This window comes from Lathyrus oleraceus, unplaced genomic scaffold (genome assembly GCF_024323335.1).
Source record: "Lathyrus oleraceus cultivar Zhongwan6 unplaced genomic scaffold, CAAS_Psat_ZW6_1.0 chrUn0218, whole genome shotgun sequence".
In the NCBI taxonomy this organism is placed as follows: domain Eukaryota; kingdom Viridiplantae; phylum Streptophyta; class Magnoliopsida; order Fabales; family Fabaceae; genus Lathyrus; species Lathyrus oleraceus.
Genome location: NW_026112609.1, coordinates 6,187 through 26,646, shown reverse-complemented (window position 1 = coordinate 26,646; position 20,460 = coordinate 6,187). Strand labels below are relative to the sequence as shown.

The 20,460-nt window shown below is 31.3% G+C and overlaps 1 protein-coding gene across 1 annotated transcript; it reads right to left on the bottom strand.

The window, feature by feature from the left end:
- Positions 1-2,187: 2,187 nt before the first annotated feature.
- LOC127112980 (uncharacterized) lies at positions 2,188-2,868 on the bottom strand. The gene has a single exon (XM_051046414.1). It carries the CDS (start codon positions 2,866-2,868, stop codon positions 2,188-2,190), a length of 681 nt encoding a protein of 226 aa, XP_050902371.1.
- Positions 2,869-20,460: the final 17,592 nt, after the last annotated feature.

Sequence of the window (20,460 nt, the reverse complement as noted above, 5' to 3'; positions counted from 1 at the left end):
CCTCTTTTGAAATATATGAAAGACGAAAACAGAGAGGATTGACCCTTTGATTAACTTAGTCTTCCTTGTTGCATGTGAGAAGAAACAATTTGGAATTTAGGATTTGGATGTGAGAAGAAACAATTTAGAATTTAGGGTTTGGATGAGAAGACGACACAAGACACTGTTTTGGGCTTTGAAGAGAGATATTTTTGTTTGAAAAAAAAATATGAACACAATACTTTATACTGTTATAAATTTTTTACTAAAAGTAATTTTTAATTATATTAAATAAAATATAATAATTTTTACACATGATCAAATCAAATCATATCATTTTATTATTTGTGAGATATTTTGTATGAGTTTAATGGTGATGCTATAACAGTGTAAAAAAATTTACATTATATTTATCTTTTTTCTCATTTTGTATTTGTTTAAACATGATTTTTGCTCTCTTATATTTATCTCTTTGTGTGAATTATTTTTTAAAGTATTAAATAAAAAGAATGGTTTTTTTATATTGTAAAAAAAAATCATATCAGTCAAAAGTAAATTTTTTTTTTTTTACATTATAACAAATATTTTCTAATTTTTCTAAAACATCTTCCTATTAGTAAGAGAAATCTTCACATTGTAAAAAAAATATTTTGTACTGAATATAACTTTAATTTTAGTAAATTTTTATTTTTATTTTTTCCTTGTAAAAAGATTTGAAAGATATCCCATTCAATTGCACAAAATCTTAAATTTCTAATTTTATTTTATTTTGTACAATTTTTTATATTTATGACCATATAAAAAGTTATTATAAATATTATTGAGAAAACTTATCAAATTTACAACAAATTTTTATTTAACTATAATTTTTATCAATTTTAAAGAGATTATAAATATTATTGTCAATTTTTTTTTCTTTTACAATTCTTATCTATTTTAGAATAAATTTGTAATATAATTTTTATTTCATAAATTTTTTAATATTAAAAAATTCATTTTTTTCATACATTTAGTTAATCACGAACGTTACATTTTTAAATATATTTGATTTATTATAAACACATTTAAAGTTTTGAACATGAATAATTGGAATGTTTAACCGTGTAAATTTTTTTGCTTTAATGATAAATAACAATAAATGTATTGTAACAAAATAAAAGTTATGTGTATGTGAGAGTGAAAATATTTCATGAACATTGATTCAAAAAAAAAAAAAAAATATATATATATATATATATATATATATATATATATATATATATATATATATATATATATATATATATATATATATATATATATATATGTATATATATTTCATCAACATATAAGTTTGTATAGGTAATTAATGTACACTAGTTTGAATCCCGAAATGGAAAAACTTTTAAGTTTTTTATTTTAAATTCACAAGTTTTTTTATCAAAACTGTCATCTTTAATATTAGACTGCGCTTCTCAGACGTTGCCTTTAAGATAAAAAATGACCACACCTTCAAAACCATGGTTCAAAGTAAATAAGCGACGGTTTTAATATGCCAACACTTTCAACACCGTAGCTTAAAGGGTATACACAACGGTTTTCACCAAAAATCTAGAAATTTATCCATGTGTAAAAAAACGCAGTTTATTACCCTTTAGGCAACGCTTTTTAAGTCGTTGCCTATTCTTCCATGGCCTAAAGCTAAAAATGTTGTAGTGGGTGATGAAGTTTGGAGTTTGGACTTACTTTCGCCTGTTCATTCGCGGTCATTTTCTTCTGTGTTCATTTGCTAGGGCACTTGTTTTATGAATGAAATAAACTAAACATGTTATGTTTTAATTTTAAAGAAATACATTCCACTATGGTTAAAAAGATCAATTATAGCGAAACATATTAATTTTAGAAAAACGTATTACAACAGTTGACAATTATAATCTTGGCGAAATATGCATCATTTATATATGCTAGCCTATTGTCTCAACAACAAACTTCAGTCATATGTTTCTTTTAAATATATCAATGTATAGTTTTAGTTCCTCTAATTGTTTTAAAATTTTCTTATCAGTTTTAATTATTAAATTTTACAAAAGTTCATGTTTCATGTTTTTAAGTGAATTTTTTTAATGACATGATATTGATAAACTCTTAAAACAAATCAATGATAATATACTTTTAATAAAAATATAGAAAGCATCAAGAAAAATAATGAAAATATAGAAGTCATAATATTCAAATTATTTCACAGTTACAACGACACAATGGACACGAATAAGACAATTGATGAGTGTTGCATTTCTTAAACCACCTAAAAATGCATTCTTTATGAAAAATATGCAAACACTTTGTCGTAATAAGTTCTGGTTTAGATTCATTTGAAAAGTCTTCCAAACAAATTGAACATTGTTTTGCAGAATAATGATCAATAGTATGATACTTTGTAACTTCCTCTAATCGATCCAAAACAAGTTGAGATGCTGCACAGACATGTGGATGACATTCTTGAGACATAACATTATCCACTTGAATAGGCCATGTGGTCAAACGGAGCATCACATGCATCTCTAAAACATCACGACCTTCCACATTTTCTTCTACCATTTGCCTAACAGCACCACCAATGGCCGGAATAATTGTTTCTAATATAGGATGTGGAATAGGCAGACAGGAAAAAGATTCGTATAAAGAGATATTTCCATCTTCATTCACAATTGTTGTGCGATTATTGCTGCATAGGTTGTTAGTAGAAATCCAAAAGTTTTGATTAACGGTAGTTGTAAAATCATCGATTGAGTTTGTAACATTAATTTGAGAAGGCCAATTTACATTGATCAAATGAAAATGAATGTAAAAATCATCACTTGTAGGATAATCTTGTGGAGTTGTAATGGTTTGTTCTTGAGTAGAATACATATTTAGAGAAAAGTTGAGTTCCATGGATGAAGGATCAAATCTTAGAATGGAAATATAATTGTGAGATTTATTTAGTTGCTAAAACTATTTATGTTATTTATATAGTAAAAGTAAAACCCTTGAAAATTGATTATTTAATGAATAAAGATCCAATCTTTAACGAAAAAATAGGTATAGAAAAACAAACAAAACTTAGAATAAAAACTTCAACTTTGATTCATTTAATGATAACAGCGAAAAAGAAGCCCACACAATAGATATCCTAACAAACTATAGATACAAACAGTTTTTTAAGTATAAAATATTTATAAAACAAATCTAATTTTTTTAGGGAAAAGGATAACACCAAATCCTGATATTAAGTACATTAGCTTCAACCACTAAATCTAAATTTCAAATTTAATAACGTTTGCATATCTTAATTCATAGTACAAACTTGTACTAATTATTTAATTAATAAATTGGTTTTAAAATCTGATTAAGTAGTGGGTCACTTTATTAAAGGTTGGAGTTACTTTAAAAAAAGTTAATGATTGGATTGATAGACCGTTGATCAAACTGCAAGATGGTTGAAAAACTCAAATTTGGAAAATTATGACATATATATTATATTTTTAATTATAAAAATTGGATAGCTTTATCAATTTTTATAACCAATCCATAGACATAAATGATTTATATATTATAATCGATTATTATAACCAATTATCTTAAACAGTTTATATTATAATAAAATTTATAATTAGTTTTAATTTTTAAAAAAATTAAAATTATTTTTAACAACAACTTTTATAATTTACAAAAAATATTTAAGAAAAAATATTTATTTTCAAAAATTAAAAATCATCTTTTTTTTATATTCAAACAAAAAAATTAATCAGTTTTTTATTTATTTATTTTTTAAAATTATTTTCTTTTTTCTTTTTTTTAATAAAAAATATTTTCTCCAGATTTCTTTTTTCAAAATAATTTTTTTAAAACAATTATTTTTATTTTTAAGAAGAAAAGAAAGTTTTTTTTTCAATTAAAAAAAAATAATTTGATTTTAATTTTGAATATTGTCTATGAAATTCTGGCACTTTAACTCAGATGTCAAGACTGATGTCCCAACACACAACACAATGTCAAGACAGATGTTAAGACATCATCTGCTGACAGAAACACTTTTACGAAGATAGTAATTATGCAGAATTAAATTGCATAAGATAAAAGACACAATCAATAGTTAACCCAGTTCGGTGCAACTAGGGGTGTTCAAAACCAAACTAACCCAATAGAAAACCGCAAATCAAACCAAACCAAACCGAAACCATAAAAAACCGCATTTGGTTCGAATTCGTTTGGGTCATTTTTTAATAAAACCGCACGGTTTGGTTTGGTTTGCGGTTTGTATTTTGCAAACCGAACTAAACCAAACCAAACCGCATTATGTTACAACCCAAAGTTCACTTATCACACATCCAACCCAAACCTCAAACCTAGTATGCCTTAATCTTACAATTACAAACGATTTTCTCTTAATCACACTTAGGGTTTCAATTTCAACCTTCTTAAATCTCTCATAGTAGTATCACACATTCTTCTCATCTTCTTTTCCATGTAGGTCTCGCCTATTCTACTCTAATAAGTCATCTATTATGTTCTTTCTTTTTTATCTTTTATGTTACTATTTTCTCTTCCAATTACATTTTTATTGCACTTTTCTTCTCAATCTCGCATCTCTTATGTTCTTTTTTTCATCTTCTCTAATCTCTCATCTCATATGTTTTGTTTATGTTTTATTATAATGTCTTTGATATTATTTTATGCTACTATTTATATTTGTCTTTTATTCCACTTTTGTCTAATCTGATTTTTTGTATATTTAATGAAACGTTTTTGTCTAAATATGATGAATTTTGATGTTATTTAGTAATGTATGAATATCTAAACACAAAGTTATGTCGTTATTTATAGGAGTATATATGGCTCAATAAAAATATTATAAAAAAACCGAACCAACCCAAACCGCATTGATTTGGTTTGGTTTGGTTTGGTTTTATTTCTAAAAGTCAACCGAACCAAACCGAACCGCATGCTTTTTTCTCTTGCGGTTCGGGTGATTTTTATCGCAAAAATCGCCCAAACTGCACCGCGAACACCCCTAGGTGCAACGTCACCTACATTTGAGGGCTACCAAGTCAGGAAGGAAATCCACTAATAGTATTAGTTCAAAGCCTAAACAATCTCAGTTTACAACTTATCTCCTAATCATTACCCATGCAATTTCTACCTAGAACCCTTCTAGGTAAGACAATCCCCCTCTCACTTCCAATCACAACAGTGATATCCTAAGGCACAAACCAGTGACAGTTACCCAAAATAGAAGATTACACTTCCAAAAACAATACTTGGTTTTGCTTAACAGCTTCAACCAAGAACAATACTCAACTATTTACTTAAAAGCTCATGAGTGAGAATAATAACTTAATATACAATCAAGTAGAATCAGTTAATCTCTATGCATCAAAAGATACATGACGGGCGTACAAACAAACACTAAAACCCTAAACCCTTATTTGTGCACACGGTTTCTTCAATGTGAATTCCTCACCAAATTTAGGTTTAGGTAGTCCTTATAAATAGACTTTTACAGTATTGGCTTGGACTCTTCAAATCAGGTTTAATATTCTCTTGTAAATCAGCTGCAAGATCTTCTCCCCAATAATAGGAACAAAGCTATAATATTTCCTAAAAAGTCTCAAAAGATCTTTTTTATGAAATCAAATCAAATTTGCATTGTTCCTAAAACATCCTTGATTTGCTGCGCATATATGAGAACTAGAATCAGATTTTAGCAAATTTAGGTCTATGCCCGATGTTCAATATAGACATAAGGGCAAAAGGGTAATTGTACACATAAGTATTATCACAAAAGGATTTGTCAGATCACATGACATTTTCGTGTCTTGGGTAGTAGTGATGTGTTGCTAGATACCTCTAATTGTTTATTATGTTAAATACATGATTTAATATAATTATCAATGTCGCGAAAACCTACAGGGTCACATACAAAAAGACAGATTGATGAGAGATAGAGTAAATAAGGAACACCGTAAGGTACGATGCACTTAAGTGAATTGTAGAACATCGTAAGGTACGGTGCACTTAAGTAGAATACGAAATATGGTAACGTAACATGCGCTAAAGTGATTTTGGTATATCATAAGATATGGGCCACATACACTTAAGTGAGCTTTTTATCTTGCAGCCCATACAAGTGGTTCTATAAATAGAACCCTTGTGCATAAGCATTGGATTATATGAAAATTTCGTTTCTCTCTCTCTCTCTCTCTCTCTCTCTCCCTTTCTCTCACTCAAAGCCTCATTCATAGCAGCTAGCACTGAGATTGAAGGAATCCTTTCGTGTGGGCTGAGTAGAGGTGTTGTCACCATTCAACGTTCGTGATCACTCCTTAGATCTGCATCAAAGGATTCAATCACCATAAGAGGTAATGATCATGCTCATTCGTAAGGATCATTAAAGGAGAAAATTTTAAATTCCGCTGCATTTTGGATCGCTATTCTCCTTCACTTACCATGAAGCGTTACTTTGGCTGATTCTTGTATAACTCTTGTATTTTGCTTCAGAAGAAATGGAAAACTCATAACTAATACATACATCTTTACACTCAAGCTCTCTATCTGCATTAGTCCCATTAAGTCCATATGAAGAAGTTCCAACACTGTAGAAGAAGTCTGATGTTGCAACATTGGGTGTGACATCATAGCTGGAGAAAAGATAAAATAGCAATAATAATCACAAGCACAAAAACCAAACACTTGGTATAATACCAAGACATATCAGAGGCACACACATCAGAAATAAGTAGTAGAAACCCATCCTCACATGAAAGACATAGAGATAAATAAACTCCCACACTCCAAGCCTCCTTCAGAAACAAAATGTCAAGATATTCTATCTGACATCAGAGCAAGCACACAACAATCTAAGCACAAACATAATTCTCTGAAACAAAATGTCAGGACATTCTGCAACAACTTTTATAATTTTAAAAAAATATTTAAGAAAAAATATTTATTTTCAAAAATTAAAAATCATCTTTTTTTTTATATTCAAACAAAAAAATTAATCAGTTTTTATTTTATTTTATATTTTAAAAATCATTTTCTTTTTTAATAAAAATTATTTTTCCCACAATTATTTTTTCAAAATAATTTTTTAAAACAATTATTTTTATTTTTAAGAAGATAGTAATTTTGCAGAATTAAATTGCATAAGATAAAAGACACAATCAATAGTTAACAAGTTCGGTGCAACGTCACCTATATTTGAGTGCTACCAAGTCAGAAAGGAAATCCACTAATAGTATTAGTTCAAAGTCTAATTAAAGTATCAAGGAGATACTCAAATGGCTCTGAATCAAAGACAACTAAACTCTAACACAAACAATATTCAGCATTGCTTTGATGCCTTCTTAGGTTAAAAAAAAATCTATAAATAGCATTGGAAAGACATGGGCTTCGGGCTTGATACACAACAGATCCAAGGACTCTACACAATCTTCTGCAGATTTGATATCAATCAAATCAGACGTTTCCTAAAAAAATTGACATATTTACTTTGAAATCAAGTCAAGGAAAAACAATCTTTTGCTTTTTAGAGAACGTGTTTCTTAACTCATATATATCGTGAGATAAATCTTCAGCGTATCTTCATATATCTCATAAATAGAAACACATCTTACAAGAAACTAAAATAGGGCACACTCCAATATTGAACCAACATGTAATGACATCTTGTCCAACATCTGACTAGAATACTTGTTTTTCCAAAATGCAGTCAATCACTACATACCAGACCTAACAAAGTTTATTTCTTAGACAATATGCTCTCGCATATTCACCATAAAGAATGCATCTTTTATTTTTAGAGAATTTGTGTCTTCATCTGGGAAGTTCATGTTGGTGTAAGCCCTAGAGGCCAATACTTTTGGTACTTGTATCGAATTATTTATTAATAATAAAAGGCTTTTTCTTTATTATGTTTGTTTAATAAAGTCCCTAGAATAGATAGTCCGTTTAATGTATCAAGTGTGACTTAATCATGAGATCACATTAAACATAAGGACACTATTCTTAAAGTATTTGTAGTCGAGCTTTATTGTGAAGTGGGATAATATTAAAGCATTAAGACTATTATGTATATAGACTGATGATCACATCTCATGGATCATGGATAAGCAGTTATCAAGTCTTAAACATAGGTATGAATATTAAGAGTAATATTTATACTGGATTGACCCGCTATGAGAATACTATATAGAATGTTATGCAAAGTGTCATAAGTTATTCTCATGGTGATAATGGTGTATACCACCCTTCGACCTGAAACCACTATGGACCCTAGATGTAGAGTCGAGTGCCTTATTGCTGATCAAACGTTGTCCATAACTGGATGACCATAAAGACAGTTGATGGGTACTCCACGAAGCATGCTAAGGGACATGAGTGACCTAGATGGAATTTGTCCATCCTGCGTAACAGGATAAATGTCTATGGGCCCAATATTGAACTGGACAAGGATGACACGGTCTATGCCTTGTGTTCAATATAGACATAAGGGAAAAAGGGTAATTATACACATAATTATTATCACAGAAGGATTTGTCAGATCACATTATATTTTCGTGTCTTGGGTAGCAGTGGTGTGTTGCTAGATACCGCTCACTGTTTATTATGTTAAATACGTGATTTAATATAATTGTCAATGTCGCGAAAACCTACAGGGTCACACACAAAGGACAGATTGATGAGAGATAGAGTAACTAAGGAATACCGTAATGTACGGTGCCCTTAAGTTAATTGTAGAACATCGTAAGGTACGGTGTACTTAAGTAGAATACGAAATATGGTAAGGTACCACGCGCTTAAGTGATTTTGGCATATTATAAGATATGAGCCATATACACTTGAGTGAGCTTTTTAGCTTGCAGTCCGCACAAGTGGTTCTATAAATAGAACCCTTGTGTAGAAGCATTTGTGCAGTTGCAATTTCTTTTCTCTCTCTCTCTCACTCAAAGCCTTCATTCGTAGCAGCTAGCACTGAGATTGAAGGAATTCGTTCGTGTGGACTGAGTAGAGGCATTGTCATTGTTCAACGTTCGTGATCGCTCCATAGATCTACATTAAAGGTTACAATCGCCACAAGAGGTAACGATTCTATCACTGATCATGCCCATTCGTAAGGATCATTAAAGGAGAAATTTTAAATTCTGCTGCGTTTTGGATCACCCTTCTCCTTTAGTGGTATCATAGCCACTTACAAAACCATGCATCTGATAGCTGTTTATTTTCTGTATTAATACGATTAAAAGACAGAATGAATCAAAGAATAAACGAGTAATTAAATTGAGATCGATCAAGTTATATATATGATATAAGTAATCCCGATGCAAAATACGATATATATGATATACTGTTTCCGTTTCATTCATTCAAACACTTAATGGTTGTTTTCCTTTGAGCGATCAATGGTCGTTTGGTTCTTGATCCGAGATTATTATGGTGAAGCAATGACGTATTGATCAATCATACTGAATCAACAATCGAGATGTGTTTGACGGTCTGAAATTGGTGCATTAGGGTTAATGACGACACAAGGGTTGTGTTGTCAAAGAGTTATGCGATTAGGGTTGTGACTGCGCAAGAGTTATGCTTTAAAGTATCAAGTGTTGATGCGAAAAACGACGTCGATTTCAAATGTCATGTGATCTGCGTAGTGTGACCGGTTGTCGAAATTTAATTTGGTTTTAATTAATTAAAAGAATTAAAATTAATAATAATAATGTGTTTATTATTATTGTCTTATGGTGATCGGTTATGGCCTTAGTTTTCCTTTATTTTGTTTTGGGTTTTTTAAATACGACTTGCGTGTCGTGTCTCTCTTTTAATCTCATAATGTAACTTCTTTTCTCATCTCACTCCCTCGTATGTAAAACAAGTTTCTTTTATGTAATATAATGTTACGAAGAAAGAGAAGAATTCAATATCAAAGGAGGACAACCTTAGAATTAAAACTTTAACTTGATTCATTTAATGATAAGAGCGAAAAAGAAGCCCTAACAAACTATAGATACAAACAGTTTTTTAAGTATAAAATATTTATAAACTAAATCTATTTTTTTTAGGTAAAAGGATAACACCAAATCCTAATACAGTATAGTGATATTAAATACATTAGCTTCAAACACTAAATCTAAATTCAAATTAAATAACGTTTGTACATCTTAATTCATAGTACAAACTTGTACTAATTAATTAACTTATATTTATTTATTTATTTTCAAAATGGTTTTAAAATCTGATAAAGTAGTGGGTCACTTAATTAAAGGTTGGAGTGACAGACCCTTGATCAAATTGCAAGATGCTTGAAACAGTCAATTTTTTAAAATTATGATATATATATATATATATATATATATATATATATATTATATATATATATATATATATATATATATATATATATATATATATATATATATATATATATATATATATATATATATATATATATAATATATGGAATACCTTAGAGATGTTCATCGAAAATTTCATAACTATCTAACCATAAATAGGTATTCCATTTTTATAATAGAAATATAATATATATATATATTATAGATATATATATATATATATATATATATAAGATATATATATATAATATATATATATATATATATATATATATATATATATCTATATATATATATATATATATATATTATATATATATATATATATATATATATATATATAGATTAAATATCATAATATATAATATATATATATATATAATATATATATATAGATATATATATAATATATAATATATATATATATATATATATATATATAGATATATATTATATATATATATTATATATCTATATATAATATATATATTACAACTGACCATTAAAATTAATTTATAACCCATAATATCTATAATCAAATATATGATTGGTTTAGATTATATTAATACCATATCCAAACTATGAATTTGGTTAATATCATATAATAATTAATCGAATTTGAATATCGATATTGATAATTTAAATAATCGATTAATTTGAGCATCCCTATTTATGAAGGTTATAGCCCCTAGAACTAAGCACCTGCTTTGGAGAATTTGTCGTGGTTGTATTAGACTTCGTCAATACTTTGTGTCATAATTGTCAAATATGTGAAGGTAATGAGGAAGATGATTGCCATGTTTTCTTTGGGTGCCCAACGATTGTTCAATGTTGGATAGATGATTGCTCCTAGATTACTTTCTTTTACTAATGTAAAATCTATCCTCTTGACATAGGTAGTAATGAAGATAAGCATGTAGGGGTGAGAATTATTGTTATGTTGTGGGTTATGTGGAATAATAGGAATAATTGGATTTGGAACAATGAACCAGAGGATGCCAAAAAATAACTCTCTCTCTCTCTCTGTGTGAAACAAAAGGGAATACGAGAGAGAGATAGAGAGAGAGAGTAAAAATTAATATATTAAAGGAAATATATGATTGGAGTTTATTTTCGAGGCAACATCCGAGAGCATATTCCCTAGGGTTGGCCTTTGGTCAGGACAACCAAACCCACAACCTAAGGCCTCAAAAAATCGAAGGACTCAAAATCGAAAGAAGGGTTAAAATATTATAACAATTAATAGTATTATAACCTCAATTTACTAAAATATAAATAATTAAATGCTTGCTGACGCGTGGTTAAGGTGTCCCATATTAAACAAGAGATTGTGTGTTTGACATTTGATGTCATACATTTTTACTTTTTGATTTTATTTTTCTACAAAATGCATTAATTTCATTTTATATTTTTGTTTTAAAACCTTACAAATTACATAAAATTTATATTATATTTTTAAAGACAATTTTTTAAATATAATCTTATAAATATAAACCCTCAAGTCAATACATTTTTACATGTTGGTTTTATAATCAAGATATTTTAAATTTTGATTTATAACATCTTAATTCATTAATTTCATTTTATATTTTAAATATATATATATATATATATATATATATATATATATATAGATATATATATATATATATATATATATCACTGCGCCGCCGCCACCTCTGGTGACAACCACAACCAAAGTACATCCCTTTGAGTATGACACGGTAACTTTCTCCCCTCTCTCTCTTAAACAAAAGGGAATACAAAATCCAAAATAAAAAATAAAAATTCAAGGTAAGTTTAATTTTTTTATTAAGAGTCATTTTATTATTTGTCTTGAGTTTCTAAAAAATCGGCCCTGATATTTCCCATAAAAAAGCATCTTTTAATAAATAAATGTATGTTATAATAATGAACATGGCATCAAAATCATAATGTCGTCCAATGTTTGTAAATCTATAATTAGGTAGGAATTAATATCCAACACAACATTTATTTTATTTGCTTTTATTAAAAGAGAGAAATATATATATATATATATATATATATATATATATATATATATATATATATCAAGTCAATTAATAATCGTAAATAAAATTTTACTTTTTTTTTGTTTCAGGATCCCTGTCACCAAGAGATTTTAGACATCAATTGAAGTATTCATATTACGATTTTTTTTTACCAAAATAACCCAATTTTTCAAGAAAATTCCCGAAATAACCTTGGTTTCAAAAAAATTCGCAAAGTACCCCACTTTTAGGAGGAGGCGTCAATCCAATTGGCGACTCCTCTTTAAAATTGAATGGAGGCGCCAATTGGATTGGCTAGGGCACATGGTGCAGCCAATCCAATTGGCGCCCATGTGTATTTTTACAAAGGAGGTGCCAATTGGATTGACACCTCAGTGTAAAATGCAATTTTGTTGTTATAAATAGATGTGTTGTGTGAATCATTGTTCCACATCTTATCATATCATTTGGCAATCATGTTTGGTGTTCATCGCCGATACGGAAAGGTGATTTATGCGAGAGACAAACCTCAGATGCTGATGTTGTTCTGCAACATCACTACGTTCGATCAACTGAAGAGGGAGTTGGTTCGTTGGTTAGATGGAAAAATACCAGAAGGGAAAAAAATTTGAAGTATTGAGAGACTCGACAGTATCTTTGATTGGGTGTGAATGAAAATTGATAAGGATGCTAGGGAAATGATGTTCGGTCGAGATGACATCAATTTGATTGTTGTAATCAATTAGAAATATTTCTGTTTTCAGTTAGCTTATTTTGTACTGATGTTTGTTGTGAACCTCATTATAACAAAAACTTTATAATATATAATGATTGAAGGTTACAGAAATACAATGTTACAAAAAGCTTATGACCCAAATGATGCTCCTCGATTGGGACAGTTGTTCTTGTTATGTCCTGGTTGACGACAAAATACATAATCTTATCATTTTATCTGTCGAATCCATTTCTGTCCTGATACGTGTGCTGTTTGGCCTTCCTTTTTTCTTTCTACGCATCTCGTCGTTGTGCCAAACTACATCACCTTTGTATGGAGGCCAGTATTCCTCCATTGGTAGTACCGAGAATATTTATATTATACATTCATTGACGGTGACGACCTTGTACACATCAGATAAATGACTGTAAGTGTCTTGACGAGTATATGCGTATGCTGCAATGACATGGGAGCAAGGAATGCGGAAGACCTGGAATTTTCCACAGTCGCACCAACTTCTGTTTAGTCTAACAACATAGGTGTAGTGGGTTTTCGTTACTTTTAGGTTTATTGACTAAACCAAAAGTCAACATACAATTCGAGTCGCCACCGCACTTTTATTTGTCCAAAGGAAAGGCTAAAAAGCGAACAAAAGTCAAGTAAGAAGTTTTTCAAATAAAAAACTAATAAAAATGTCAGAGATCTGGGTAAGGGGGTTGGTTATGAAATGGGAAGGTCTTACGCACCCAAAACATCCTTAGTACTCTAAGGGAACCCTTTTTGCAAATATGTGTTGTAAGTTGGTATTTGTGAAAAGATTTGTGCAAAAGATTGGAGGGATGAGAAGAGAATAGATTATATTTACAAATTTGTTGTTTGAATGGATGAACCCATTGCCTACGTACCATCACAAAGGAGGATCAAAACCTCGTAGTTTGGGGTAAAAATCTCAAAGATTAGTGAATTGATTTGATCAAAAGCCTTAAGGTCTTTTGTTATCAAAGGGAGAAAACTCAACCTAAACCAACAATCCACCATGTAAGGAAGGCTTCAACATGCTAGTGAGGGGTTAACCCTATAATAAACATGGAAGACTTATAATCCAATCACTAAGGATGAGGTGAGATTTATATCAACCACTATGATAACTCAAACCTATGGTTAATGTATTTTAAAAGGTTTTAACAAGTGGCCATTGGAACCACAAAACAACTTGGAATGAGTTATATTTACAAGTTAAAGTTATTTACAAAATGAGGTCAAAGTTGGATTAAGGTTTATTCACAATGAGTATTTATGAAAAGAGTTTTGAAAAGTCAAAGGCATAAGGCCTAGGTTTCTAATTTGAAACAAAGTGTTTGAAGAAAAAGATTTTGGCTTGGTTAGAGTGGGGAGAAGAAGAGAAGGGCTAGTCCTAAAGCATACAAGATAAGAGGGGAAAGATAAACCCTTGGAGTTCCTTTTCTTGAAGTCATAGAGATGACTCAAGATGCTCCTTTCCTTTGGACTTAGCACACAAACAAGCAATCAAACAATTTGAATTCAAGCTCCTAGGATCTCCATTTGGCTTGGCTCTTAACTTGGCTACTCATGATAATGGTCCTCCTTTCACAATTTTAAGATGGGATCCCTATCACACAAGAACATACGTCAAAAAGTTCACAACACAATAAGGGGAATGGACAAAGAATAAGTTTGGAGGAGAAGTCCTTTGAGATCAATTTTGAATTTTAGCATTCTAAAGGCATGAGGCCTAGTTGCTCTTCAACAAATTTTTCATTTTAAAGGCATGAGGCATAGTTGCTCTTGAACTCCTTTAAGCATAGGTAAGTCCTAATTATAAGTCCTTTCTCCTTTTGCAATTGGTTCACACAAAACAAACACAAAGCAAACACAAGATAGCAATATATTTATATACAATAATGGGTTCAAATGAGCAAAAGAAAAAATGACATAAACATAAAATATGTGCTCAAGTGAGCAAAGTGAAAATCAATATGAATAATGAGCAAGAAATAAATGACATTAAAAATAAATGACAAGAAATTAAATGCTCAAATTAAAGTTAGTAGTTAGTAAAGTTATGTTAGCTTGTCAAAAGAAAATGTAGCGCTATAAGCAATCGTAAGTGGACTAATGTAGTAGTCACACCTATCTGAGGCCGGTCAATAAAAATATAGGCAAAGAACACAAGTTAGAGATCATGACTAGTAAGCCAAGCTCCATAAACTTGCCATGCCAAACAAAAGGGGAAGGGCCTTGTATTGACTTTAGGTTATTTTCTTGACCAAGAAGCAACCTATCTTTGACACAAAACAACTCACTTGATCATGGATCAAGTTGAGTTTGGTTTGGATCAAAGAAGGTTAAACTTCTCATTTGTCAAGACCAACCATAAGACTTTAACTCATTGGCCATTGATGAAAAGAAAGGGATGAAGATGAAATGGAGGGGAAAATAAGACCACAACCAAATCCAATTGATCAAATGTGAATCAAATTAACATCAACCAACACCAAACAGAAAAGGAATGAAGATAACAAGTCAAAGAGTCAATGGTATTTTTTGGTATTTTTGAATTAAAATAAAATGCAAATAAAAAATAAACAAATAAGGTCAAACCTCAGATTCAATTCAACATAACTTCAATGAGTCCAATTAATTCTCATAGGTTCAACATAGTCAAACAAGCTTTGACTAATTTTCTCATAAATTTTTGAAATCAGAAAGTAATTAAGAACAATTAAAAACAATTAAAAATAGCATAATATGAATTAAAATCTCAAATATTCTCAAAACAATCAAGAAATTGTTAAGACTATTTTTCATTGACTATCATGATCCATGGATGCTATGAAAATATTTTTGATTTTTCAAAAGTCAGAAAGTATTTTAAAATGAATTAAAACCATTAAAAATCAAATAATCCATGAAAAATATCAAATGAAGTCACAAAAATAATTAAAAATCATAATATGAAACTAGATTTTTCAAGAAATTTTTGGAATTGGTCTCATATTTCTATGACTTCAAATGAATTTTCTATGAATTTTTGAAAATCAAATGAATTAACGGAAAATCAAAGAAAATGGAATAAATGGAAAAAATCACAACCACGTGATGGAGCTCATTAATTGACGTGGCATCAAGGGACGGTCCAGATCATAGGGAACACGATGCATCCAAGTCAAACGCGCTATAACATGTATTAAAATAAGTAAACACAATGGATGCACACGATTAGATCCTGAACACAAGATCCAAAGGCCATGAAGGTGAACACGTGGTGATGGTGGTGGAAACCACCATCTTCTCCAGCGAGACAACCACTTCCGGCCACCAATTGCAGGAAATAAAAACTTAATGAAAATTGAAAACAAGGCCATGGAAATGAAGCTCGTGTGATGGAGATCATCAATGTACCATTGGATCTTCCTCACTCTTCCTATATTGAGAGAAATGTGAAGGAGAAGATCATGGTGTTCAAACTGTAAGCTCATGAAATGATGAATTGAAAGCACCGATGGCTTGCCTCAAGTGTGAGGACTTCAGAAAACCACACAAACACAAGAATGCTACATTGAATTAAGAGTTCTAGATCCAAAAAGTTTGAATGTATACCTCTGAATTGAAGCACTTCTGGCCACGAATCCTCCAAGTTCCTTGCTCCTCTTTGATCTATGGATGTAGTGGAAGTGAAAGGCTAAGGAATTAGGCTTTAAAGTTCAGCTAATGATACTGAATTTCAAGCTCGAAAGTGAGAACAATTTCTGAACAATTCCTTTGGTATGGCTATGGTTTTAATGTTGCAAAAATTCAGATCTCCAAAGGTTAGCAAATGAATGAGAGGGAACCTCTATTTATAGCTGAAGGTATCAGGTCACACGATTCTTTCATGTGCATGGCAATTTGAACTTTGATGTGCATGGGCCTGTACAGGCGTGTGGAAGAACCAATGATAGATGCAAAAGCTTGCTGAGTTCATATGGAAAGGATTTGGACGTGTACATGAAATGGAAACAACTTGCATACCAAGTTATAAAATGAAATATCCAAAATGCACCTAAATGAAGATAATTTCGAAACTCACAAATGTTAGATCCAAAAGAGTAATGTAAGCAATGGTTGGAAAGCCCTTGAAATAAGGAACAAAAGTCGTGTTGGAAAAAAATCATTTGGCATGTGCAAATTGATGAAAACTGGTTGTGAAAATCCAAGTACAAAACATGTTCAAAATACTTTGAAAAATTTCATCAAAAACAAGCTCAATCAAACCCTCTGTCTTCATGATGCAAGTTTCAAATAAAAAACTCCAACATAAAAGTTGTATATGTTTCAAGGTGATCAATTTAGACTCAAAGTTTGCATCATTTGGATTTTCTATGACAAAGTTATGGGCATTTGAAGTTGGGTACTTTTTCAAATTCAATGAATTAGGTCCAAGATGACCTATAATTTTTTGTATTATCACATGTATTTATTTTAGGATTATGAAATTTTGTCCAAAATAACATTTGAATTATACATATAAATCTTTCCATTCATTTTGTCTCACCTCAAAATCATAAATATTAAGGAAGTTAGGTCCTTGGTAAGTTGACCCAAAATTAGGGTTTCAGTCAAAATGACCTATAATGTTTTGAAATGAATGATTACCTTCCAAGTTTAAAATGGATTTTTGATGAACATGAAAGTTGTTTATATGGTTCCTAAGAAAATGTTTTCTCTTGGGTCCATCTTCATTTTACGAACACATCAAAAGTTATATCTCAGTGATCCTCAGTTTAGTCAGATGACTTGACTGGTCATCTTTTCAAGGCCAAACTTCCAATCTTGATGAATAAATGATTGAGGATCCTCAAATAGGCTCATATATGCATAAAATGATGAATTAAATAAATTCTCTTGATTAAATTTGATCATAGGTTGAGGTTGCTTCATGGGCAAGGCACAGTCATAGCACAATGAAATTAGGGTTTCCTTGGGAAACAATCTTCATGCCCTTTGGGCTATCTTGATAAAATTGGCAAATTGAGATACTTGGGAGACATATATGATGGTTAGGAGCTTTGTGGACCATTGTCATGCTTTTTCTCATCTTCATCTAGCCATTTCATTGGGCTTAGAAGCCTCATAGGAGCATTGGAGCACATGATCACTTGAGCTTCAAAACATAAGGAGTTAGTGACATATTTTGTGCTTTTGGTTAGTAATCAAATAAGAAAAGCAATAATATACAATACAAGCATGCTTGGTGGTCTCAAAATACTTAAACAAATCCCAACCCTAGGGTTAAGGAGCCAAACATGCTATGATCCTTGAGGCAATGCACTTGTGCAATAACATGATGCCATGAGGGATCTTAGGGTCAAAATTAGGGTCTTACAGATGCCCCTATTTAAGGTCGTTCTAGCCGGAGATATGAAGGTTAAATCTTCGTCTCGACGAGATAGAATGAGCTTAAATAATAACAAAGAGATGAATTTTGGTCCCTAAGAGACCTCATGATGCAACTGTATGCATTCAAAATAAAATCTTCATGGTGGATAATTGCCACGAAGGAAAAGAAATCATGAGAAACTGAAAAATCCATAGGAGTAACACACACTAGGGAGATAAAGACTCTAGGGGGGAAATAAGGTAAAACTGTGTGAGCAGATCACGACTTGAAAAACTTACTGGGAGACACAAAGAGATTCCACGAAAATAAATCGATGGAAATACTCGAGCTGACGCAAAGATGCATGTATTGGGAATATGCCAATACAACAAAACTATCCACAAAGTATACATCGGATAAAAAAATCCGGACTCAGACGGGGATGTCCACAAAGGACTCAGCTGAGAAAGAAACAACGAGATATTACCGGTTACTGGGTAATAAACTCAAAGAGAGACATGTTATCAAAACACCGGTTACTGGGTGAGAGAACAACACGCTCAGGGAGAAAGAATATCTAAGACTGGTATAAGGGTGAAAGATATCAATCATCCGAAACATCTGAGGAGGACCCAAAAGGCACATCTCAACTCAGGAAAAATCTGACTCCACAGGGGATAAAAAGTCATAATAGGGAGCAGAAGGAAGGAACACCAGGGATACTGGTTACTGGGTATATAATAGGTGACTAACCAGGCGTGAATTAGGAACATATCCAAGACACTCATCATCCTAAAGGAGGACTAAAAAAAAGCAAACTCGACTTACAGGATGGACATTCGATTCCATAAGTAAATACGAATCTTACTCGACTGAGGAAGACAAAGACTTCAGCTGAAGAGCGCATGAGACATTATCTACTACCGTTATATGGGTAAAACGTAGATAACATACTCACATGGAAGATTATCCACAACCGGTTACTGGGTTAATAAAGGATAAATCGACTGAATAGAAAGGACATCGGGATACCGGTTACTGGGTATATAATGATGACCAATCAGAAGGAGAAACAATCATTACCAAACAAAGGGGTAAATGAAAGATGACTCGCTAGGGACAAATTGCTTGACAACAATAATTATCCAAGAGATATATCACCGTTTATTGGGTGGTATACTCAAAAGCGAAGGAATATCAATACCGGTTACTGGGTAAAGATAACCAACAAAGAGGGGATTACATCTACCGGTTACTGGGTAAAAAACCACAAAAAAAGGACTTATAACGACCGGTTACTGGGTAGAAGGCCGCAAAATGCCGCAAAATTCGCTGGGGAAAAGATGGACAAAGACTGGTTACTGAGCAATTGAACAACTAATCCACAAGGAACTGCAGGGATAAAGAGAAAAGAATCAATCTAGGGACAAACTAGAAAGACACAAGCAAACAAGACTCAACCCGATGAGGATATAACTCAGGGGAGTAATTCCCATCCCAATACACACTTGGGGAGGAAACTGAAACAGTAACCATCCACAAGGACATAACTCGGTGGGGAATAAAGAAGGAAAGGTAGACACTTTCTGCCTATGGGGCTGACTCTATATGGAGAGATCAGACACAAACACCTGCTTGGGGGAGAGAATATTTCACCAATAGCAGGAGATAACAAGCAAGGATATATGGCAAAGAATGCAACATGAATATCTGAATGCTATGATTATGCATGTATATGCATGATTAATGCTGACAGACATATCTAACACAAACAAGTCCAAGAATAACGATCCGACACCCGACACAACACGTCTCAACAGGAAAGGCGAAGCCCATTGGAGAACTCAACTTGGGAACAACCGAGCAGGATGAAAATAAATCATCAGGGATATCAAGCCCTATCCCAAAGCTACACTCACTGAGAATACAAAGAAGATGTATTCAGGAGCAGCAGAAGAAGAGAATCAAACAGAGAACTCAACTCTGATGGGGATGATCTCTAAA